The sequence below is a fragment of the Siniperca chuatsi genome, linkage group LG15, assembly GCF_020085105.1.
Source record: "Siniperca chuatsi isolate FFG_IHB_CAS linkage group LG15, ASM2008510v1, whole genome shotgun sequence".
In the NCBI taxonomy this organism is placed as follows: Eukaryota; Metazoa; Chordata; class Actinopteri; order Centrarchiformes; family Sinipercidae; genus Siniperca; species Siniperca chuatsi.
The window spans coordinates 12,902,467-12,927,315 of record NC_058056.1 but is presented as its reverse complement, the minus strand read 5'-3'; the positions used below and the strand labels follow the sequence as shown (position 1 = coordinate 12,927,315).

General features: G+C 40.2%; 2 protein-coding genes across 2 annotated transcripts; both read left to right on the top strand.

The window, feature by feature from the left end:
• Positions 1–617: 617 nt before the first annotated feature.
• Positions 618–7,976, top strand: LOC122862417 (delta-like protein 4). Its single transcript, XM_044167900.1, has 11 exons — positions 618–1,079; positions 1,179–1,430; positions 1,864–1,921; positions 2,425–2,688; positions 3,542–3,602; positions 4,033–4,163; positions 4,273–4,442; positions 4,706–4,925; positions 5,034–5,775; positions 6,276–6,384; positions 6,534–7,976. The coding sequence occupies exons 1-11, from the start codon at positions 1,026–1,028 to the stop codon at positions 6,537–6,539; spliced, it is 2,067 nt and encodes a 688-aa protein (XP_044023835.1). The 5' UTR covers positions 618–1,025; the 3' UTR covers positions 6,540–7,976.
• A 1,002-nt stretch (positions 7,977–8,978) lies between these two features.
• LOC122862421 (glutathione-specific gamma-glutamylcyclotransferase 1-like) lies at positions 8,979–11,077 on the top strand. Its single transcript, XM_044167908.1, has 3 exons — positions 8,979–9,411; positions 9,615–9,650; positions 10,191–11,077. The coding sequence occupies exons 1-3, from the start codon at positions 9,145–9,147 to the stop codon at positions 10,608–10,610; spliced, it is 723 nt and encodes a 240-aa protein (XP_044023843.1). The 5' UTR covers positions 8,979–9,144; the 3' UTR covers positions 10,611–11,077.
• The last annotated feature ends 13,772 nt before the right edge of the window (positions 11,078–24,849 follow it).

Here is a 24,849-nt window from a genome sequence, read left to right as displayed (position 1 = left end):
ATTTCCCAATACACACAATTACATTAATATTCATTTCAAACCTGTACAGTAAGTCGTGGGCGTCAGATTTTTGTAAAACGCGACTGATTTATGAGTGAGACAATGTGTTTGCAATAAGAATCCATTATCATACAGCTGTGGAGTTATCTCCCGCTCCCTCCTCTCTATCTCAAATAAACACAAGAAACAAGAGAGAAGGCTGCGAGGTCACAAGCGTAAAAGGCGCCCGGGGCGTCCAGGCGCATAAAGACGCACAAATAATCAGTGATCCCCGAAGAAAAATGACTGGTTTTCTTATTACTTGTTGTTGTTACTGAGTCTCTGGTAGCCCACAGTAACATTACTGACCTTGTCGACCTACTGGTTTTACAATATATTATTATACCTTAATTTGGTTTTTGCAATATACTGTATTTAGGTTTAAGGGATGAAAAATCTGCATACAAAGCGCAGAAAAGTGCATTTTTTTCTGGATCAGTAGAGGCAAAAACAATCTCCTCCAAAATTATAAATGATGATGATGTCCCATGCAAAAAGAAGGTGGAGAGGAGAGTGGGCGGTGTTTAGTGACTGGCAGTGTCTGTAATGAATAATACACTGCGGTATATAAACTGGGAGGGACGTCAAACATCCTTCACTGGGACTCACTATGCGCTGATGCTCCGCCACATGCTCGCATCACTGTTGGCAACACAAGCCTCGCATCAGCACAGCAAACTCAAACAACATCTGACCGGCACGATGGATGGGCAACATAAAGACCGCAGGCAGACTCACTTGTGGATATTGACGTTACTGATATTTGTCTAACCTCTAGCATTGGATAAGTCGGTCTTTTCCAACTTCTTCTTCTGGATACGGGTTGTGGAGCTGGATCTTGTCCTACGGGCTTTGGAAGAAGGATTATATTTATTCTGATTACCTTATTTGTCATCATTCCGTTTTCGCCATCACCACTTGGAATAGGAGCGTTTTGTTGGAGGACAAACTGATTTTTTAAGGATACGCACATCAAACTCTAAAGAATGGCCGTTTGGTTCACCTCTATCCTCGCAATAGTTATACCATTATTTACTCAGGTAGCGTGTTTTTTTTTAATATTTGCAAATTGGGAAATAATTATTTTTAGAAAGAAATGTTGCATTATTTTGTTGTGCTCACTTTTTGTATCCTTTTAGGTTCTGGGATCAGGTGTATTCGAGATAGATCTCCATTACTTTCAGAATACTAAAGGTTTGCTGGCAAATGGACTTGGTTGCAGCATGACTGGCTGCAGGACTTATTTCAGGGTTTGTTTGAAGAACTTCCAGAAGGTGGTGTCTCCTGGAGACTGTATATTTGGCAAAGTCACCACACCTGTTCTGGGCACTGACTCCTTCAGCATCCAGCAGGACGCCAGGCTGCGTCTGCCGCTCAACTGCACCTGGCCGGTAAGAACACCTGTCCTGCCGTGCGGACTAATGGCTTCAGACACGTTTATGCTGAAACCAACCAAATATGTACACACCAAATGCAATATGATTTTCGCGTGATTTAGTAATAAATTGAAGAGATAAAAAAAAAATCACATTTCCTCCCGGCAGTGAATTTTTAAATGCCATGGAAATGTGTTTTTTTAATGTCAACCTGTGTTGTCCACACTGTGCGTAACGTATGAAAGCATTCATTCTCATATATTTTCATCTTGGGATCATTTCTAGTGAATTAAAGTGAAATGTAACTAGTTGATAATGTTGGAACCTTTTTCAGGACCACTACATCAGCATTTCAGTGAAACAAATTTAAATACAGTAGCAAAGTAAATATGCTTTTTATATATTTTCAGGTTTTTGATGACATTTATTTTCTAATTTGTCTCCACAGGGTGCTTTCTCGTTAGTTATTGAAGCCTGGCATTCTCCTGCAGCGGACCTACCTGGAGGTGAGGAGACGTACACTGCCTGTCCACCACTAGAGGGAGACATGCCATGTGTAGCCCAGATGACTTATTACCTGTCACACATTTCATCAATAACCCTCACTCAACGTGCTAGCAAATGCATCTGGCATTTTCAGCGTCAAGGATCCGTGTTTGTTAGGATGCCTTATGAGTCACAGGACAATTCTTTCCAATCAAATCTCTCCAACACAATTGCACTTCCCTTGTTTTATTTTTGGCATGCATGGGAAAGTGTGCAGGCTTAAGTGAGAACACGAAGCCTTGCCAAAAATCCCATGACAGCCTTTTCCTGGATTTTACACCTTTTTTGTAAGGTCCTTCATAACAGGGGAATAATAGCCACATGTGAAAGGAAGGGGACATTTCAGTATACAGATTGTGTATTGTCACGCAAATCACTAAAGGAATACTTGTTAGATTTATGAACTGATACTTACTAAATGTTTCTGCTTTTAATTCATCTTTATATGTTTTGTTCTTCACAGACACCACCAACCCTGAATTCCTGATTAGTTATTTTGCCATCCAAAGACAGTTGGGAATAGGGCATGAGTGGTCCCATGATGTGCAGAACGGGACGCAGACGGAGCTAAGGTACTCATACCGGTTCATCTGCAATGAAAATTACTACGGGGACACTTGTTCCAAAATATGCACTCCGAGAGACGACCATTTTGGCCACTACACCTGCAAGCCTGACGGGCAAATAGCCTGTCTACCGGGATGGAAGGGAGAATACTGCCAAGAACGTAAGCAAGAGTAAAGACACCATATGGACACTTTCCTTTGTTTGTGATAAAAGGTCACAAGGTAGATTTTAGGCGAGGATAACCTACACATTGCTCCAAAGGGAGTTGGCCTAAAAGTCTACAGAACATAAAATGAAGTTAGACATTGTGTTGCTTAAAGCCACTTGTATAAAGGAACAAAACACTTTTTTGGGTACCTTTTTATTCTTCCGCGAAGCAATGTTCTTAAATGTTGAGCTAAATACACTGCAAAGTGACATAATGTACATTTCAGAATAAATAATGAGTTTTGTTTAGAGCTTTAATGTCTAAATCACCAGTCACATGTGTGTTTTCGGATGTGCGGCAGCCAAACACAGTGGGAGAGAGGAGTTGTTAAGGTGAAATATGAAGACAGAGAGCCCACTTGGTGCACTTTCTCTCTGGGCGCGTGCGGTTGTAATCCAGGGCGGTGGTCGCCGAGCAGCGCGCGCCGGGGTTAATCGCGGCATTATCGCCCGCCACGCGCCACTAAATTGCGGGCTCTATTGTTGAAGCGGTGTAGGGCAGCAGCTGCAAACGGGGCTAGAACTGCCCACCGATAACAATGGGGCAGCTGTCCTGCTTTTTTGAGAACAAGCATCTGCTTCGCTCTAACCAGCCGTTTAACACTATAAAACCATGCGAAATCAATGCCACATGCAGCACAGAGCAGGCGAAAATTATGTTTTCCATTGAAATGATCAGGTATTGCGTTTATTGTGCGATGAAAACATTTAAAAGTGATTAAAGAACCCTTATTAACAGCTTGTTATAAATGCACAATTAAAAACCTTGAGTTTTAAATTTCCCTGTTTTGTGTTTTTTTTTACAGCAATCTGTCTTGAAGGGTGCAGTGAAAGGAATGGAAACTGCACATTACCTGGAGAGTGCAAGTGAGTGTTCACTCACTTTACGTTTATTGTCTGTTCATAATTATCTAATTAAATGTAAATTTTTTTCATTGGCATCAGGGGATCCACAAACTGCTGAAATACAATGATAAACATTTACAATGAACACAAAAACAACACCTTCATTAAGAGCAGATAACCCATTAAATAATCTATTAGTATCTAATTATATATCAAAAAGGTAACAACACTGAATTTGATTTCAGGGTGTATTTCTTTGTCTTTCTGTTTTAAATCATCTCTAGGAGAATTTAAGCTATGACATAGTGGATAAAAAAGGATACAGTGTGTGAATAATGTATTTTTTTCATTAGGTTTTCTCTTTGTCATGAGTGTGCTAAAGAGGCAATGTCAGAGAGCAGAACATGAGTGTTAATTTGTGTGTGAGTGAAACAATTTTATGTGTGAACAGATGCAGAGAGGGCTGGCAGGGACTCTTCTGTGATGTGTGTAAACTCCATCCATCCTGTAAACATGGTACCTGCAAAGAGCGGTGGGACTGCATCTGCAAGGAAGGCTGGGGAGGCATCTATTGTGACCAAGGTGCATAACTACTGCTTTTTCTAAACTTCAAGGAGAAAAGCAAAATATGGAAATTGAATGAAATGTTAGTACTGTAGATAAAAGAATGTTTCCACCCATTTGTTTACAGATCTGAACTACTGCACCCACCACAAACCCTGCAGAAACGGGGCCACATGTATGAACACAGGCCAGGGCAGCTACACCTGCACCTGCCTGCCGGGCTTCACCGGGGTTAACTGTGACTTGGAGGTCAGGGAGTGTGACAGCCAGCCCTGTCGCAACGGAGGCCACTGCCTGGTGAGTCCGGAAGCCTCTCTCTCTCCTTTCCCACAACACAGGCTTTCCTGTTTTTGTTTTTGCCTCAGTCTATCTGCTAGTCCAGGAGGATGCTATCGATTGTCCAGTCAGTAGATGACCCAGTTCACAGAGTGTGGACTGTAAATAGAATTCAAACTAAGTATAATGGGGTTCGTTGGGGCAGTCGTGAACAGGATATGATAAAAAAAAAAACATCTGACAGGGAGCTTTTTGATAAAATTCATATCTTTTTTTCCCTGCAGGACTCTGAAAATGGCTATAAGTGTGTGTGCCCACAGGGGTTTGAAGGGACACACTGTGAACACAGGATGCTGACCTGCGTGGATACGCCCTGCTTTCATGGTGGCAAGTGCAGAGAGAGGGACAATGGGCACAGTTACATATGCGAGTGTCCAGCAGGCTACACTGGGCTTAACTGTGAGAGGAAAGTGGATAAATGTACCTCACTGCAATGTGCCAATGGTAATATGTTATTCTCTCTACATCAAAAATAATTCTTTCCTTTCTGTATATCCGTGTTAGAAATAATCTGAAACACGAGGATCTATAATGCTGTTTTGTTTTGCATAGGTGGACATTGTGTGAGCCACGGTAACCTCCGACTGTGCAGCTGTCGCTCAGGCTTCACAGGTCTGCGCTGTGAGGTCAACATCAACGAGTGTGCCAACAACCCCTGCACAAACGGCTCCACCTGCATAGACCGCATCAATGACTACACCTGCACCTGCCCCCCAGGGTACACAGGCCGCCACTGTGACAAGCCAACAGACCGCTGCGCCTCTCAGCCCTGCCTGAACGGTGGCACCTGCACCACTGGAGAAAAAGGCCAGCCTACCTGCGTCTGCCCTGCCCATCACAGCGGCCCCCAGTGCCAGTCCAACGATGTGCCTTCACCCGACACCCCCAGCTCCAAAATAGGCTGGGAGTCCAATGACAAGTTGAGCTTGGCAGCCATCAGCTTGGGAGTAGGCCTGGTGGCTGTTCTGGTGCTTTTCTGCATGGTAGTGGTGGTAGTACGTCACGTCAAGAAGCAGAGAAACAAGGAGCAGGACTCAGAGACCATGAACAACCTCTCCAAGGCTGACTTTCAGAAAGAGAACCTCATCTCTACTCTAGAGCTCAAGAACAACAATAAAAAGATCGATTTGGAGGTGGACTGTCCCAGGGAAAAGTCTAATCACAAACACATCAACCACTACCACCTGGACTATAAATCCTCCATGGGGTACAAAGATGAACTGTCCCTTTTGGACAAAGATGAAAACTGTGAAAAGACAATAAAAGACAAAAAGCATTTGAGTAGAATGTACAGGTAAGTGCATGAAAGGGTTGAAAGAGATGCTGTGTTATGGTTATGTTTTTGTCACTGTGTAGCATTGCAGGTGTTGTCGTCATTTTTTTTTTTTTTTTAAATAATCAGGATGAGAATGTCAGGAGCATTACAATCAGCTGTGCCCTTTACGATCCCCATCCCACCCTTCCTTGTGTGACAGTACATAGTAATATATAACTAAAAAAATAAAATAAAAATCAATTAAAAATAATAATGATAATAATAAAATAAACAAAAATAAAAATAAATTACAATTATAATAACTATATATATTTATATACACACACATAAAAATAATGATATTAAAATAAATACATTGAAAATACAAGTAGCATGAAGTCCATGGGCAGCGATTATGGGAGGGATAACTTGTCATAATTTTTTTACCAGAAAGATTTGAATATGTTGATTGGAATATCAGGTCATTGACAATTTTTTCTTGTGCTCAATAACTGACATGACGTATCTTCACTCCACAGTGAAAGGCCAGAGTGTAGAATATCAACAATATGTTCTTCCAGAGATTCAATGTACCAGTCTGTCTTTGTAATAGCAGAGGAGAAAAACGAATGCATCATTGCAACTGAGGTAAGCTATTTTTCATGATTAACCTATTTTCTTGTTTCTTTAGAGCACAACCTTTATTATTAACCAGAAATAGCATTTTATTTTGTTATTTCAGATGTTACATTTACTGCTGAAGTAGTCATTGAGCTTTTTTTATCTCTCTTTTTCAGGTATAATAAATATAAGATATTATTCACTGTCAACATTTCTTGTGGACTGTTTACAAGTGTGGAGAGACTGGGATTTATTTAAATGTAAGTTGCTGCTCTTGAAAACTTGATAACTGGATGGAGCCGGTGTGCTTCGAATTCATTAGAACTGAAGCTACTAATCTTTGTGAGAATGTAAAGAATGTAAAGACTGAAAAGACTGCGGGAAATAATGAGCAAATCTGACTTGTGGATGCGCCTTCGATATTTTCGTCTCAAAGCCCTTGTCTGCTCTGTCCAAGTTCATCCGAGGGCTTCAGGCCAAGATGTTTATGCCTGCGTGTTGATTAGAAGAAGAGGACTGCCTTGATGTACTCCTCCCCACCTTCTTGCTGTAATCAGCAATCAACAAATCAACTTACTGCTAACAAGCCACTGGATGGAGCCAGCCTTTTCCATTTTTTGTGGCCTGTAATGTGCTATGCAAACAAAAATCAGCATTGTGCTAAATCAAAAAGGGACAAAAACTACTAAAAACGGTTCATTTTTGAAGGATGTTTAGGGTTATCAGTTTTGTAAATCAAATCCTTTTTTAAAAATAAAGAATGTATACTGCATAGATCACAAAGCCTTATATATGTGTTTAAGAAAAACATTGTGCCCCGCCTTATCTTGGATTCCTTTGCACAGCAAAATGGAGGTAACATAAAAAGATCAAAAGATGCAATATGCTGTAGCTCCATGCAGGGAAACTCATGATAAGGCCTTGTTTTACCTTATGCAAGATCACCCTTGAATAAAGACAAAGAAATACATGAAGTGACTATCATACCAAGGGAGCCTTCAAAGGAAATTACTGAACCAATAATGTTATGTTGTAAGATTAGTATTTCATTAGTAATTTAAGAATATGAAGCACTGATCTTTCTCTTTCTCTGTTTCATAAGATTATTTTGTATATACTGTATATTTATATGTTGAGATTAGAAGTATGAATTGTACATCTGTTTTTAAGTTGATGCCCAGAAAAGGTGAATTTATTTTTAAAGTGTCGTTGGTGTTTTATTTTACTATTTTTTTGTTATAAAAAAGAAACGATGAATACATATCTGGTACACTGTTTGTTTGTTGGTCTTCAATGGTTGAGTGTACATGTGGTCAAACAGAGATCCTAATTTAAATGTTGGAATCATCTAGAAACTCTATGTGCGTCAGCTGGTGTGGAAGTGGCTTCATTGTCTATAGATACAGTCATATATTTGGCCTGGTAGCATTTCTAATGATTCCATGTCTATGTCCATGACATCTGTGTCAGTGTGATGTGAAATCAATGTGCTAGCAATCATTCAGTGGGCAGTGTTGTAATTGGCAGCAATGTACGGAATTACTCAAACAAAAAGATATATATTTAAAAAAAAACATCTGTATGTGAAAATAAAAAATCCTTGTGGTATTTCTACAGTACCTAACTGCTTCTCTGAACTGCTGCTGTATCTTTAGATGTGATAGCACTGAGTAACTGAGACTCTAAGGAACAAAGCACTAGAGATATGATCTCTGATGATAAGTTATCTCTTACGGCTCTGGCTGTAAGCTGAAAGGGAGAGAGGGTGGAGTGACATGTGAGGCACAAACTTGACATGTGCTTGTGTATGTGTCAACAAGAAAATCTGCATATGCCCTTTCACCACTGGAGCGTGAGCACAGCTGCCCATGAGGTAGAGGACCATAGCAACCCAGCAGACACCAACAAGTTACACTGTCACTTTGAACATCCTGCCTTTTATTCACCTGAACTCCTGCAGCTCATATTAAAGCATCAGTTTAAAAGTCTCAAGAATGGAGCGATTTATTTTTCGGCCGCTTGGGGGCAGTAAGCTTTGTGTGAGGAAAAGAGTTTCTCAAGCAGTCATTCATACCTGATCGGCCTGCCTAGGCAGACCTCAGCAGAACACAGACACTTAATGAGCTTAAGAGAGCACAGATATAACAGTCCCAGCTATTTATATAGGTAATGTGATTACCTGCTGGACTGTCACTGACTGTTTGACACTCAAGGGTACAAGAGGTGCTCCCACATTTTGAAAAAAGGGATAAAATGGTAGTAAAAATGCAGGTTAATATGCGTTTGACCTTGATGTGATCAATCAAAAATGTTGTGAAAAGAAAAATGAGAGTTCTGTGAAAGAAAGAAAGAATGTTGTATATTTTTGTTATCAGACCTTCAGTTTAGTGAACGCACATTCAATTTATCATTTCAAACTGTAACGTACTGTTACATTTTCTTGTAACTTCAGCAGCAGTAAGGAGAATTGTGTGTTTTCCCAACGTCCACTGGTTAACGCTGGTGTGAGGTGCTACTATTAAAATGGCCCTGATTGGTTTATCAGTTAGCTAAGCCCGCCCCTGCTGCGATTCAATTGGCCGAGAGCTCTCTCTGACGTGCTCAGAACAACAAATACACGTGTTTGCACACTAAGATACAGAAGAGAAACGGACAGTAGCCGAGGTGTTTTTGATGGCATTGGTCAGAATAATATAATTCACGCGACGTTTCTTCCTACAAGACTGTGATTTGAAAGATTATTTCTACCTTCAGCGCTTCATAGTTGTGACAGCCGGGTGTGTTGGAATGTACAGGACAATAGAAACAGGAGAGCGGCTACTTGACAGAAGTAGCGACATAAACCACCATGTCTCGTTTGTAGAACACAGCCAAGCGATTACAATGAAGCCTCAGGACATTATCAAAGAAAAGAGCAGCTTGTGGATATTTGGATATGGCTCCTTAGTGTGGAAACCGGATTTTGCTTACAAGAGGTGCAAAGTCGGCTGTATTAAGGGATACAAAAGGCGCTTCTGGCATGGAGATGATTTTTATCGAGGGGACAAGGAAAAGGTGAGATTTGTAGCAACACTTGCCTCTAACACATTCATTTCCAATTATATTGCTCTCCAAGTGATTCAAATATTTCCTGATGACTTTATGGCTTATTTGTTCATTTTTCTGTTTATTATGTATTATTTCTAAGTATAAGGCTTGTTGTTGTGTGATGTGCTGAGTGGCCATGTCCTCACTGTGTGTGTCCTTGCTCTCCACAGCCAGGCAGAGTGGTCACACTAGTGGAGGATCCGGAGGTAAGTGTCCTTGTTTTGGAAGCTCCCATTCTGTTTGGATACTGTATACAGCACGCAGTAGTGAATTGACTTTCCATATTCCTGCCATTAGGTACCATTCCACCAAGTGGGAAATATTATTTTAACCCTATTGCTGCTGTTCACCTGTAGAGCCAGTTTTCAAATGTGCCATTTTACAAAAGCTAAACACCCACAAAGAAGACCTTGCCTGCCTCATGGTCTTATACAATATTTGTCCAAACTGTTACATCCAGTGAAGCTGTAGGTCATGACAACATTTATATCAAGCTAAAAGGGTAGCCTACTATAACTAAGACTAATAGGTCCAGGCCCTATAAATTCACCCATGAGACTGTCACTATCTCATTTTTCTTTTTTTCAACTGTGAATGTTCACTAAATAAAGATCAAACTCGCCTCAGGTATTGGCAGAATACTCTAATTAAGTTTTTTTATATGTTGTACTTGACATGTTCTACCATTAACATTCAGTCAAACTGTGCTAACTACTGTATCTCCCCTCTGCTTGTTTTCCCTGCAGGCTTGCACATGGGGAGTGGCCTATGAGGTGACTGATTCCCAGATTGAAGAGTCCCTTCAGTACCTGAACATGAGAGAAGTTGTGTTGGGGGGTTACATAACAGAGATGGTGGAGTTCATCCCTAAGGAGAAGGGCCAGGCTCCTCTGTTGGCCCTCGTCTACATCGCAACTTCCAACAACCCCATCTACCTCGGCCCGGCCTCAGACAAGGAGATTGCCGCCCAGATTGCCGTCTGCAGGGGCAACACAGGCCATAATATTGAATACCTGGTCCGCCTGGCAGAGTTCATGAGGCTCTACTGTCCCGAGGTAGAGGATGAGCACCTCTTCTCCATCGAGGCGGCTGTTCTGAAAACATTCCATGACTGTGGAGGGATCAAACCTCCAGACCAAAAATCCCTACTGCTGGGAGCTACATAAAATATAAGGCACTCCACATCAAAACAGTGTTAATGTATTTATGCTGGGTGAAAGGGAAATCCTGCTACACGTGTTTAAGTGTATTCGGTGCTTGAAAGAGGAAAACCTGATTTGGTGCCAAGCAAAATATAACAGTGGTTACATTTTTAGTGGCTAACTATTTTTTAGGTTGCAACATAACCTGAGAGAGTTGTCTCATGTTCCTCAGCGCTCTGCTTTTGACCTGCTCACTTGACATTTTTCCACTGTGAAGACAGAGAATTTAAAATATGTAGGTTATAAACACGTTACTGTGTACTGTATACAAATTCCAGAAGCATGTTTTGCTTTTAAAAAGTTCACAGCAAGAGATGACTTCTCTTTTTGAATACATAATGTCTTACACCTTTGTTGTAAAAGGGGTCTCAGAAGCAATTGTACTCTCTGTTCATTTTTAAAATGTATTTTAATAAAAACACTGAAATCTGTATGAAGTAAATGGTGTTTAAGATGTGTTGTTTTCCCTGATGCTCAAGTGCTGTGAGTTTGCACAAGTCTCATACATGTTTATGTATCGCATACAGACCCCCTTGCCTCATGCTGCCACATCACGTGGCCGAGGAATGCTGTAGGCTCTGGCTTCCAGAAAATGCTGACTTTTCCTCCAAGAGCTGTTAACTGCACAGGCCAAGCAGCTTTTAGATTTTCTAAATAATTGTTTGTTCTGGATGTTCTCAGAGCTGCTCTGTGGTGCTCTTGAGACAGGATTTAATGGAAATAATACATGTGGCAACCAGCAGGCTTTAAAAACAGTGAGCCAATAGAGGGCACTAGGGCACCGCTCTTCTTGAGCTCTCGAGCCACAAAAAAAAACATAAATAAAATACTAATTATAAATTAAGCAAATTGTCTATATTTGTGTGTTTGAATTATGGAATATATCCAGTAATATGTGTAAAACATGACAGAAAATCATCTGCGAAACATATATGCTTTTTCTGCACGTCCCCTCTGCCTGTCTGCATGTCTCAGCGGCTCTGGGGCGATGGAGAAATCGCCCACAGGAGGCGGGTCTGTGTAGCAGTTTAGCCAAAGATATGAACGTTTGACATAAAATTTTGCCAATCTGCGTCCTCAAATCTAATCTGAAAGGGGCGATTATTTTATCGCCCCAAGTGATGGTCAGGACCTCTACAGGCATCATTTTAACATACGACAATGGCGAGCACGATCACTAACTTACTACTCAAAGACCCAACCCTAACTCGGTAAAATCTCTTCCAAGATCCGTTTAAGAGGAGAACATTAGCGGAGAAACTACAGGAGAAAGACTTGGGCCCAGATGAACCTGACCTCCAATCAGCCAGCAGGCTAGCGAGAAAAGGAAGCATGCGAGGCTTGTCTCGTAGCTGGTGCACCAGAATGGCCTGGCTAGCTGGATGCAGTCATGCTAATTGATTATTTTGCTTTCTGTGCTTACTTTTTTAAACAACGGGGACAGATCCATGTGTGAGATGTCAACTGATACAAGTTTGTTTATGTTATTATTTTGGGTATTTCCTTCTGTTAACTGTTTTGTATTGGTTATCTGGGAATTTTTTTTAGTATAATTCAATTTAATTCACTTGTGAGAGAGTTTTGAAGCAGAAGTTTGCTGGAGTTTACTATCTCTACCCCTCAGAGTACTTGACTCCATGCTTATGTCCATTCAAGTGTCTGAATAGCAACTTAACATCACTAACTGCACTTCATGTTTACTTATCCTGATCTTTACCTCCCTATTGGTTTCCGCAACAAAACAAGGTCCATGGGGGCATCTCAAGAAATAAACATTTTCTATTACATGTTTTATATTATGCTGAATTCGCCTGAGTGGGTGACCAAAATAAAATGTGGTGATACGTTTGTCAAGGCGTTCCTACTTTATTTTATGTTGGAATAAAATAATTGTTAAATATTGAACTGCAAAGTAATAATTCCTTTCTGATACCTTCAATTGTTTGCATTAAATCATAGTGGAATGCTGAAATTGATTGGATGTTGCACAGCCCTACCTATAAAATTTTCCACCAGCCACTACTGGTCACCCTCTTAAACTCTGCCGAGCGCAGTGGTGGGTCCATCTTTTAAAATTCCTGTTGTGCAGCCAAGCAAACACATAAAACTTTACTTTAAAATCCAGTTTATCTCCCAGTGTTCCCAAAGGAAACAAGTATGTCAGGGTGAATTACATGGAAATGCATATGAAGTGATGCACAAACATCTAGAATATTTCATTAAATGTTATGGTTTAAAGCCATCCATTCAAATATTTAAATATTTCACTCAGTGGAAAAAAACCTCAGGGGACATTTAAAGGAAAAAACAAGCATAAATCATGCACTGCTTGTTCAGTGTGATACCCAGTGGTGCTGGTCTTTGTAGAAATCTGTGTATTAGAGTGCACACAGTCTATAGAGGAAACCACACACCATGGAAGATGGCCTGCTGCTACAGTTTAGACATATAGGGGCTTAGCTGGGAGGTGCAGATAGGGTTTCTTTCCCTGTCTGAGCTTTGATCACGTTACCATATGTGCACATGCCACATGTCAGACAGAAAAAAGTAGTTTCATCCATGGGTAAACAAGCCCACATTTTAAGCTGCACGTTTCTGTGTAACACTGCTCTACTTTCCTAGAACTCAGCCCCCTAGGTCAAATGTTTGAGCTGTGAGACAGTGCACAGGAACATACAGTTCAGCAAGAGCTCACAGGACAGGACACATAATGTAGAAAGACATGAACAGAAAGTCTCCTGATATGACAGGCCATGATAACCTGTCATTACTTTACTAAAGCCATTTGACCAGTGGTTGTCCTTTTACAGGAAAGAATGATACAGCTGATATATGGAAGAACTGTTTGTGGCTCCTGCTGTTGCTAAATGACCACTGAAAAACAGCTTACTACTCAGACCAAAGCACACCAGGTTCGCTGTGCTCTCTGAGACACAGTGTTTTGTTTTCAATTAAACGGATGAGATCACCCGGAGAGACTGACAGACAACGATGAGTCAACAATACAAATGTGGTACACACAACAAGTTTAGGTACATGTTGTGCACAACAAAAATATCTGATTACTCAGGGGAATTGTTGTACTCTTTGCCTCCCAGTCCAAACCCTACATTTAATTTGTTCTCTCCATTCATTTGTTTTTGTTTCTGTTCCTGAATCACCAGTAAAGGTATTTACTATTCTTTATACCAACAATACCAAAGCTCATCCTCGCAATCCATACATCTTTAAAACAACGAGGTACAAAGACACATATTCAACTATATTCAGTGTCAAAACTCCAATGTCAGCACTTCCCAAAGTATGAAGAAAACCACAGCTGCAAAAATACATCTGCCACTCTATAAAGGCTGTTATAATGTGTCTATGAAGGCTGAAATAAGCATTTATTTATCTATTTGCAATGAAAGCTCAATGCTGCATTAGAGCATTATGATTTACAACTCACTCCAGCACCTCTCATTAGAGATATAACAATAAAGATACGTCAATCAATAAATGCCCCTTACCACACTGTTAGGGCTCCTTGGAGAGGTGTAGAGGGAATATGAAACCCTTGGGTCACCAAGTTAGAGGCTACTTACTCACAAAGAGAGGTGCAAAACATGTCCATATGTCTGACTTTGTGTATTCTTTGAGCATCCGCAGTGAATATACTATCAAACCACATAAAATATCATATAAAAAGTGTGTTCTATTGACATAAAATTAAAATTCACAATACATATACATGGATACACTGTGCTCCCTATGCACTTTGAGCCCCTAATCAATATTATTACTCTTCCTGAGTTCACAGGCTTTCCAGGACAGGATGTCAGTCATTATCTTCTGAACAGAAGGAACACACACAATAACGCAAAGTGGGGATAGAGGTCAAGTCCTAAGGATGTGCGTTTGGCCTATCACTACCCTGAACAGTGGTCACACATCCACAAAAACATTATTCCTACTGATTCATTTTGGAGCCTCCACCTGCATGCTAATGTGTACCTAGTCCGAACCCTGACCCTTGACCTTGGCTTGGTCAGTGCAGGGCTGAAGGTCACCCTGGAAGTGTGTTAAAGAGAAACTGATTGGGCCACTAATGGAGTCCATCCGCTTTAGAGCCCTAGCCCTCTTATACTGGGAGGTCAGCGCTGTCTGCTGAGGGTCACCTCACCCCTCTCAGGGCTCCTGCCGGTGGACATGAGTGCTGTGTGGTAATGGAGGCCACTTCACCACAAGAGGAAGGCCGTCCATTAAAAAGGCACAAGAAAAGGTTAATGATTTGGCAGTAAACCACATGCCTTCTTTCAACCCTCTAGCCATCAACAAAATAGAAACTGAAATTAATGTTCCATGTGTTATATATTTTACTGAAAGAGAAGCTTTCTGATTGCCTAGATCAAAAGACTACATCTGGTCTGTTGCTTGGGCGTGAGCTGCTGCTCATCTTGTTTCATGACGCAGTGGAGAAAGAACACAGTTCAGACTCATCCATCATTGTGCAATGATAAACACCGTACTTTAATCCATTCATCATCGCCAGCGGTTGATGTAAAAATGGTTTCTTCTCATCCAAACAGAACATGACCCACGCCAACTGGATCTTTTAATCCAATCTGTTTGGAGCAGGACTGGGGACTGAACCAGGCTTGACAAAATTAAAGCCCCAGCCAGAGAGCTGCCTCCTACTTCATTAGCCTGCTCTATCCCTGAGGAATGGCACTTTTGCTGCTCTTAATTTCATTTCCCTAATCTCTTTTATACTTAAACCCACCACAGATGCCTGCGCCTGGCTGAGGGGTGTCAGGCCCAGAGGGGAAATGGCTCAGTGAACTTTTCATCTGTTTTAACTTGAAACACAAGTATTTTGAAATAGAACACATTCTATGTTGTATTATATGTTGTATAAACATGAACTGAGTCCTTGTTGCCCTGATGAAAATTATTAATAGCTAAGTCAAAAGTCATATTGTACATATTCTTTATTATTGTCTTATATATGTCTACTATCTTATTGTCAATTTTATATTTTAAATGTATGGTTCTTAACCTGCAGTACTTGCTTTATATTTCTTGTATTTCTACTATTGTTTTGCACCAAAATAATAAGTAAATTCCTTGTATGTGTAAACCTACTGCAATACCTGCAATAAAGCTGATTCTGATTCATTCTTATTGTATTATAACAAGACTGTACAGCCACACAAACGCCACTGTAAGGCTGTACTTCTAACATCAGCATGCTAACATGTTCACAGTGACAATGCTGACAATGCTTTAGCAGGTATAATGTATACCATCTTCGTGTTTCGCCATCTTAGTTGTGATAGCATGCTAACATTTGCTAATTAGCAATAAACAATCCATCCCATAGTTGTCTAGACATTTCACTCTGAACCAAAAATGTCAACCTGTTCAGTCATCAGGATACATCTTCTGAAAACCACTACGTGTCATTTTTACAATTTGGTTTTTGTACAGATTAAACAAACAAGTGTGTGAGTCCAACTCAGTAAAGCAATGCAAACCTCTTTCACTTCAGCAGATGGCTCAGCCTGAGCATCTACAGGTGCAAAGGTCTGAGTGTTCAGTGTAGACTTGCTTCACTTTGGCAGCATGCATATCAGCTGTAGTTATCACAAGTTGTGAAGCCAAATAAACCTCTTGTGGTGTTAACTTTGTGAAGGCAGAACAATCAGGTGAAGCAGGTGGGTTTTTTTATTGCCATCCAGTACCAAGTGCAGTGCCTGTTTTTTCCCTCCAGCAACTTTTTTAAGTTCTATTTTTTTTATTCTTCATCTTCTAAGTCAGTTTTTTCTTTTACAGATATAAATCAGCCAAAACAGTAACACATATCCTAGCTGAACAGCCACATTTGGAGGAGGGAACGACGGTAAGAGACACTGAGGGTGTTGATGCAGTGTGTAGTAATCACACTGTGCAGAGAGGGACAGGTGCTTGTTTTTGTAAAAACAACACACAGTGTTTGCATAGCAGCCTGTGGCACAGAATGATTGGGCAACTCAACAAAGATGTCTTCAACATATGCTCTGCTTACTGATGTCAACACATGCCAAAAATACAATGATTGCACAATATTTCCCCCGAAGGGATACTAGACACTAGAACTAGTTTCAGACATAAGCAGCTGCTAAATGTAGACAGTGAAAGCAAGGGAACACCCTAGGACGTCAAGAAACTTGGTGTGGTCTAAATCTTCATTTAAAGGTGTAAATACCGTACATGCCACAAAATTTCCCTGACATTTGAAAGATTGTCTAAGACAATTAATTAATTTCACTCAAAGATTACTGTAATCTGTGAAAAAGGGGAAAATGGAAATGGATCTGTGTCTTGGTGGTGTAAGGCCTTCAGTGGAAGTAATACATATGAGGGATAAGGCTCCAGCACCCTCTGTTGGCAGACACAAGCTATATTTGAACAACAAGCACAACTTAGAAGTTAAAGTTTGATATGTGTAACCAAACTTTATGTAATGTTATAAAACATCATACTTGGGCACTCCAGAAGGTATATCTGACTGACATCATGCTTTATGATACATGCTATGTCAATATTCTCTTTACTTTAAATAAACCAACTTGGTGTGGCGTATCCAACCCTGCAGGGACCTTCAAATAGTAACAACAAGACCTTGTGAAATATGAATGCTTGTTGGACTTTCTTACCTACTGCTTTGGACTTTGACGTTTGCCTTCAAAGATGGCCCTGACATTATGCCCTCTGTCAGCTCTCAGGTACTCTGACTCACTTTCTTAGCCTGAATCAAAAGGCCCTGGGGGTTTCCTGCCATTTTTCTCTGGAGTGTTTCTCTCAAAGAACAGGAAAGGCAGCTCTGTTTCCCACACACTCACAGAGGTTCGATATCAATGCCATTTTACAGTGTGACCACTACAGCACACAATCAAGCAGCTGCAAAGTCATTGTGAGAGTCTCAGAGGCTTTGTGCTGCATTATCACACTAAAGTAATGATGCTGGTTTGTATTTTTTAGAGGGAATAGTGCCAAGCCAATTGTATAATCTATGAATTAACAATCTCATCAAGATAACTATGAAGGCGCTCTTGCTCTAAAGTGTTGACCAACATAAACGGGTACACAACACTTTTTTGAATGTTTCCTTTTCAGTCTGAGTTAAATGTGTGTAATGGCAAGTAATGATGCTTTGTGTTTTTTTGGAAAGTTTTATGCCTTTGATCCTGTTCTCATGTTAATCAGCCAATTGCCGCAGAGTTTCCTGTTTAAATAGATTCTAATCGGGCTCTGCAAGAACATATGCTGCTGTGTGGACTGATGTGGAGCCAATTGAAACTAAAATAAGAAGAAAACACAGATGCTTCAAAGGCCAAAGGGTGAGACCCCTGGTGATATTGTTATCAGTTCTCTGTGATGCATTGGATCAAACAGTCAGACGTTGAGGGACTGATGTGGATTTGGATTTGTATGTGGAATCATCAGAACTTGAATAACTTCTAAAGGAAATGTCTTTAGTTAACGTCTCATAATTTTCATGCAGCTAGCCTTTCATTTAAACTTTAACCATTCCCTCGATTGTAACAGAACAGGCAATAAAACAAATGGAAAAAGAAAATCTGTACCGTCACACCTGACCCACTTTTTCACTTGATCTAAATTTAGGTGTGTAATGACAGCACAGCAGTCAACATTACAGTCATCAGCTACATGTGATAATGGAAAAAGGTAAAGATGCATTTGAGTTCATAATGTCATAGACAACATGATGAATTGTGGAAATGATTACAGATATGCACAGACACGTACGTGCAGGACCGAAACCAGGTGACACAGCAATCGTATGTTGAAATCGACACTGTGGTTCCCCAGATTGGTGTCACACCTAGAGAGAAATACAGTTTATTTATAATTAATATAATTTCTTTGCAGAAATGACAGCTTTTGTTTGTTTGTTAACATTTTTTATAGTTTGTTAACTATTATTATTCAACTTTTGTTAAAGGAAAGCTTCGACATTTTGAGAAATAAGCTTTCTTCCTGAGTTAGATGAAACCTTTGACGCTACTTTCATATCTGTACAGTAAATATGAAGGTACCACAAGTAGCTGGTATGCTTCGCTTAGCACAGAGAGTGGAAACAGGCGGGAACAGCTAGCCTGGCAAAAAATCCACGTACCAGCACCTCTAAAGCTCACTAATTAGACACTTATATCCATTTGTTTAATAACAAAGAACAGTCTGGCACATAACCCTCCGGTAAAAGCACACTGCTGGCGGTTGCTTCATATTTACTGTACAGATAAGAGAGGGTCAATCTTTTCATCTAACTCTCGGCAAGAAAGCAAATAAGGGTTTCCAAAAATGTCAAACTATTCATTAAACATTAGCTATAAGGTGACATTATCAGACTGAATTGCCATTTTGTTTCACTTTAGTCATTATTATTAGTCATTGAATCGCTGAACAAATCGGTGATGTGACTACTAAAGGTGTAATTGTAAGGTTGACATCCAATGGGACTGCAAACCCAATTCTACATGGGACTATACCATATGCTGCTACGTGCCTTTTAAAGCCACTGAAAATGTGGTAAAATGTAATATTCATTACTGAATGTACAACAAGTTGAAGTTAGAGGGGAAAAAAATCCCTCTCAATTATTATATATTAAGAGTTTAACACTCAAAAACTCATCAGGCCTGTGTGGGTGTGGTTTGATCAGATTTGATTGACAGTGTCCTGGCAACATATGCAAACTAACCCATAACACAATTTGTCATCACATTTTGATGACAAATTGTGTTGCTTAATTCTGATTGTTGCACCTTTTCCAAACTCACCCCACCCTCTTCAAACAGTGAGAAGAGCACAAATAAAACAACACATACAGAAATTTCTCATGTGAAATAACCAAAACTATTCAAACTCATTTAAAAAAAATTTTCCCATTGCATGTAGTGAGAAGCTGATGGAGAAAATACATTTTCAGTGCCTTTAAATGTGAGTTAAATCAATCCATTTGTTAATATAAAAGCATGTCCCTATGATCACAGTCCCCAAGCAGATCAACTGAAGGATACTTGTTTGACTGTTTTGGAGCAGGGCTACCGTATATCCCACAGGGCACAGAGGACAGACCCCCTGTGATGCTCTGTGGAGGGTAAAGTGGGATTAGTCCGCAGCTCCTGGACCCCTGCCAGGGTTTAATGGAGCAGAAGTAACTAAATTGATGGGGATGCTTGCTGGCCAACAAAAGCACAAAACACTTAAGCTTTACTTAAAAACTGGGACATGCTGACTTACCCTAAGCTGGTTCAGATACAAATGATACTATACTGGCTATAATATTAATTCAGATTAACTGCAAATGCACCGATCCAACAAAAAAGCCACCGCATGTACATATCCTGATTCACACGATTACATTGTACTCACAGACATAGTTTATGCTTTCCTGCAATAACTGGCTACAAGTCAAAATTGTGAACAACAGGGGTCAGCTAAGTGGTAGGGTAAGGGGTGGGGGAGATCCACAGAGGTCTGAATTCCCATGAATCAGTTGGTGCAGTGACCATTAGGTGCTAGAATTCGAGTCAACCTGGGAAAGGGGCTGTATCCTGTTGCTAATAAACTGGAGCGATAAGTTATGACTCTCATGGAGCAGAAACCTCTGCTCTATGGGCAATATGACAAAGTTATGCATTTTTAGCTCTAGACTGAAATAGCTCAACAACTACTAGATGGATTGCTATGAAATCTGATACAGATATGCAATGTCCTCAGAGGATGAATCCTACTGACTTTGGTGATCCTCTCACTTTTCCTCTAGCACCACCATTAAGCTCACATTGTGGTCTTGAAAAAGTCTCAACAGTCATCGGTTGTTGGTAGTTTTTCATTACATTTGGTACACACATTCATCTCACCTCAGGATGAATTAACTCATCTAGCGCCATCAGTGAGCAAAACTGTATATTTGTATACTTTGGTTTATAACTAAATACCTGCAAAACTATGACATTTCTGTCAGCTTCAGCTATACTTTGTGTTTAGTGCTATTTAGCAAATATTAATATGCTAACATAGTAAACATTATACCTGCTTTGTTATTATGAGTATGTTAGCATGCTAACATTAGCATTTACTACTACTACTGCCTCACAGAGCCTCTAGTGTGGCTGTAGACTGTGTAATTGTTCTACAAGTGTCTAAAGTGTGAAACTTACTTTGGTTAGTTGCCCGTTTAATGTGGAGTAATATTTAGTGGCAGAACATGCAAAAATGTGGTTTTGTGGTTCCTAGAGTCTCCAAAAGTAGAATGGGAACCAGAGCCTTCAGTTATCAAGTTTCTCTCCTGTGGAATCAGGTCCCAGTTTGGGTTTGGGAGGCAGACACCATCTCCACATTTAAGAGTAGGCTTAAGACTTTCCTCTTTGATCAAGTTCATAGTTAGGGCTGGCTTGGGTTAGTCTTGAACCATCCCTTAGTTATGCTGCTATAGGCCTAGACTGCTGGGAGACTTCCCATGATGCACTGAGCCCCTCTCTCCTCCTCTTCTTCTCCATCTGTATGCATTCTTATTCCATTAATGCATATTTCTAACTCTACATCTTCTCTCTCCCATAGCTTTGTGCTTTGTCGTCTCTCTCCTCTCTCCATCTGTCGCTTTCAGCAGGTATTTCTGCCTCCGGAGCTGCAGAGTCTGGATCTATGATTGCAGGCCTCCTACTGCCGCCACTGTTGCCAAGTGCTTGCTCATGGTGGCATTTGTTGGGTCTCTGTAAATAATATTATAAAGAGTACGGCCTAGACCTGCTCTATAGAAAAAGTGCAATGAGATAACTTCTGTTGTGAACTGGCGCTATATAAATAAATTTAAAAAATCATCAAGTCATCAATAAACACAAAACAAGTAATCCACCATAGTCTATGTTTTGTGTCAAATTCAAGCACAAGCAGGTCATACCTTTGACAGTGGGCTGCAAATGGTATCAGATAATGTTAAATATATGTATAGCATGTGACAGTGTGTCCAAGTCGTGATCTTAAAGTCACACCTAGGAACTAAAGAAGGAGAGGGAAAGGGTTTCCATTATGTGAGGTCTCGGTGTGATAGAAGCACCCATCCTGCTCTAATCCTCACCACTTAAGAGCCTAGGCAACATCTACTTAAAGAGACATTATGCAGGAAATGTTATGCAAATGGCTTGTTTATCACTTCATCTTTGTGTCAGCCACTTGTTTTGCACCCTGTCTACAGTGTGCCATGTTGATCTCTGGCTTAGGGAGGAGCATAATCTTTTAACACCTATCTGGCAGATTTCTCTATTGTTGTCAGATTTGATATATAACATGGAACTTGAGTCAGTTATTGTGTTTACTTATTAAACAACCAGAGCAATAGTTCAGGGAGAGATGAGGGGTATTTGAGTTTACATTTGCATAAATTCACAGGAATCAGGCAGTTAACACGAGTGGAATGAATTTTGAAGTGTGCTGTGTGTATATTGGGGCTCTCCCTAAGCTGCACACATTGAGAGACCCTTACTAAGCAGATTACCTCTATAAATCTGTGTCAGGATACATTTCTGCATGTCTAGTCATGCAAAGAGAGAGAGAGCATGAGAATGCAGACACAAAACATGTTTATAGTATCAGATATGCATCCCTATCTCTAGGCACTGAGCCACAGTTAAAGTCATCAGCGCACTGCTGACATCTGCTGCACAAGTCAAGGTACATGCAAACACATTTGCACGTAGTTACACAGTGCCTGTATTTGTATTTGTAGCATTGAAGAACAGCTTGCTGGTTGATCTGTGATGACAGAAGTGGCTGTTACGGGAAAAAGAATCTTTGGATGTAGAGATATTTAAAGACTGTTTCCTGTGTTTGACATTTACCTTGGATTAAGGAACAGCATTGTGACTCACAGCTGCCAGAGGTGTAGCATGGGAGCCGAACTGGCAACGTGATGTGTGTCGGGGGGAGAGGGGGGTGGGCCAGATGTTGTCCTCCTACCATGGGGAATAAACTCTATCACTCACACCGCAGGTGGTGGGAAAAAGGGCGAGAGAAAGGGAGAAGAGAACGAGTGACTGAGAAACAACGGCAAACAGGAAGCAGAGACCTTATAACACAATGCTCGCAGAGTTTCCTGCAGGCTCAGACAGATAAGGAACAACACTTTGTTTAAAGCAGTATTTTCAAGCCCAAACGTTTCCCGATCTCTAAAACCACATCTTAAGTTTGAAAACGAAAAGTGAATCTCTCAGCCCTGACACCTCAAAACTGTGTAACTGCAGTGGTGAGTTTAATAAAAGCAAAATACAGTAAGACAATGTCTAATTATTATTATAACCGTTGGTATTATTACCATTATGACAATGTAGGCCTACTTCATAAGGTCAGGGGCCAGACACAATAATTGCTTTGTGATGATGATCTCAAGGCTTGATCATAAGCATCATCACCTGCACCTTACTTATCTTCATAAAAACCAATCAGAAATCCTACAGCTGTGCACCAAAAGCAGTTCCAATGTAAAAGCAGTACAAGGCGAAGTGTTGGTATTTTGGTCAAAACTGTGCCTTTTGATGTTGCGCTAAGAAGAGGCATCCAAGGATCGGGTTTTTCTTCACCACAACATCATTAAATAGATAGTTTAGTGATTTCATCTGTAAACACAAATCAAATGCATGATGGAAATTTGGAGCAAATTCAGAACAAGTTCAGTGTGATTACAGTAAGAATGTCAGTAAAGCAGTCTGTACTGAGCTACAGATTAACAGGGTTAATGCCTGTATATGATGTTCACAACTTTTTTTAGACTGTATTGACATGTGACTGGCTGAGAAAGAACAATTAATCCACATTTAAACTCCAGTCTAACAAGCCCTTCTGTGCATAGTGTGCTGTACTAGTCATTGCACCGGAGCATTAACCAGTATTACGTATTATTATTATCATTGGTGGTGGTAGTAGTAGTAGTAGTTTTGCAGTGTAATCTGTAAGGGAATGTTTATCATAGTGGCATTGTGAGGATTTTATTTTCAGTAAATAAAGCATATTATTTGTGTGTATTTATGAACCCAGTCACCCTGAAAAAGACAGGATGAAACATGGCACATGGAGTTTCTGCTATAAACTGCAGCTGGTGACAGTCTAACAATACGCCCTCAGCTGTGCCCTTTGCCCTTTTACATGGGAAAATAAAGCTGCCTTTGAGTGCCTTCAAAAGAAATTTAATTTAGAGTTTATAGAAAACAAATGAACAGTATAGCAAGGTAACAACCAAGTCTGGGAAAATTAAAAATGTCTGTGATACCAAAATTACTGGGGTATGAAAGCTGCGCTGACAATTCATGAAATGGATTATGAATTGAAAAACAGATCTTTAGGCTAAACACCCCTGTCCCGCTTGAAAACCAAAATTACTGAAGCCACTGCACATAATACGTATAAACATTCATCATCATGTGTCTGACTAACCATGAATACTCGGCAACTAACACCAGCTTGGAAGTCGAAACGTACAAGAAGAAATTGAAAGCAGCATCTGGATAAAGCGCCAAGGTGCACGCCAACATGCAAAAGCCGATGCTGGAGCAACACCCCCCTCTATGAACCAATAATGGTGTTACACCCAATTTTGAGAAAATACTTTTAGTGAACGACAGAAACAGAGAAACGCAGAAGCAAATACAGAACATTTTCTAACATAACAAAGTAGCCTGAAAATAACGTTTTCCAACCCCCTAAAAAGACAAATCCATTATATTACTGAGATATTATTACACAAGATACGCTTTTAAAGACTATTTTTCTTTACAATAGTTCAATCTCCTGTTACAGGAGTTGTCTGCTGGAGTCTAAAAAGGTTATAGGGTAGATAGCACGATACATGATTTTAAATGCAAGTGTATAACGTTTATGGTAGATGGTGCATTTGAATGCATCAACTGAAAATCTAATTATCAGTTCTTACACAACATATCTTAAGAGCCGCATTTCAGAAAAGAGTATTACCTGAATTAAAAAAAAAAAATCTCCTATTTACAAATTCAAAAGGCCTTAGACGTCGTAAGTGTTGCCCGACTACGTTAATTATCGTACTTTCTCGTGATGCTGCATTAATGATTTAAAGTATATTCCTTGTTACTGTACCGTCTTTATCATGAAGCATTCAGGTCAAATCAGCAGATCTTTAACACTGGTT

Excerpts from the sequence above, each read along its gene's own strand:
- LOC122862417 (XM_044167900.1), top strand. The coding sequence starts at position 1,026 with ATGGCCGTTTGGTTCACCTCTATCCTCGCAATAGTTATACCATTATTT. Across the intron at positions 2,689-3,541 it reads GGGAGAATACTGCCAAGAAC|CAATCTGTCTTGAAGGGTGC; the intron begins GTAAGCAAGAGT and ends TTTTTTTTACAG. Across the intron at positions 5,776-6,275 it reads CATTTGAGTAGAATGTACAG|TGAAAGGCCAGAGTGTAGAA; the intron begins GTAAGTGCATGA and ends TTCACTCCACAG.
- LOC122862421 (XM_044167908.1), top strand. The coding sequence starts at position 9,145 with ATGTACAGGACAATAGAAACAGGAGAGCGGCTACTTGACAGAAGTAGC. Across the intron at positions 9,412-9,614 it reads ATCGAGGGGACAAGGAAAAG|CCAGGCAGAGTGGTCACACT; the intron begins GTGAGATTTGTA and ends TGCTCTCCACAG. Across the intron at positions 9,651-10,190 it reads CACTAGTGGAGGATCCGGAG|GCTTGCACATGGGGAGTGGC; the intron begins GTAAGTGTCCTT and ends TTTTCCCTGCAG.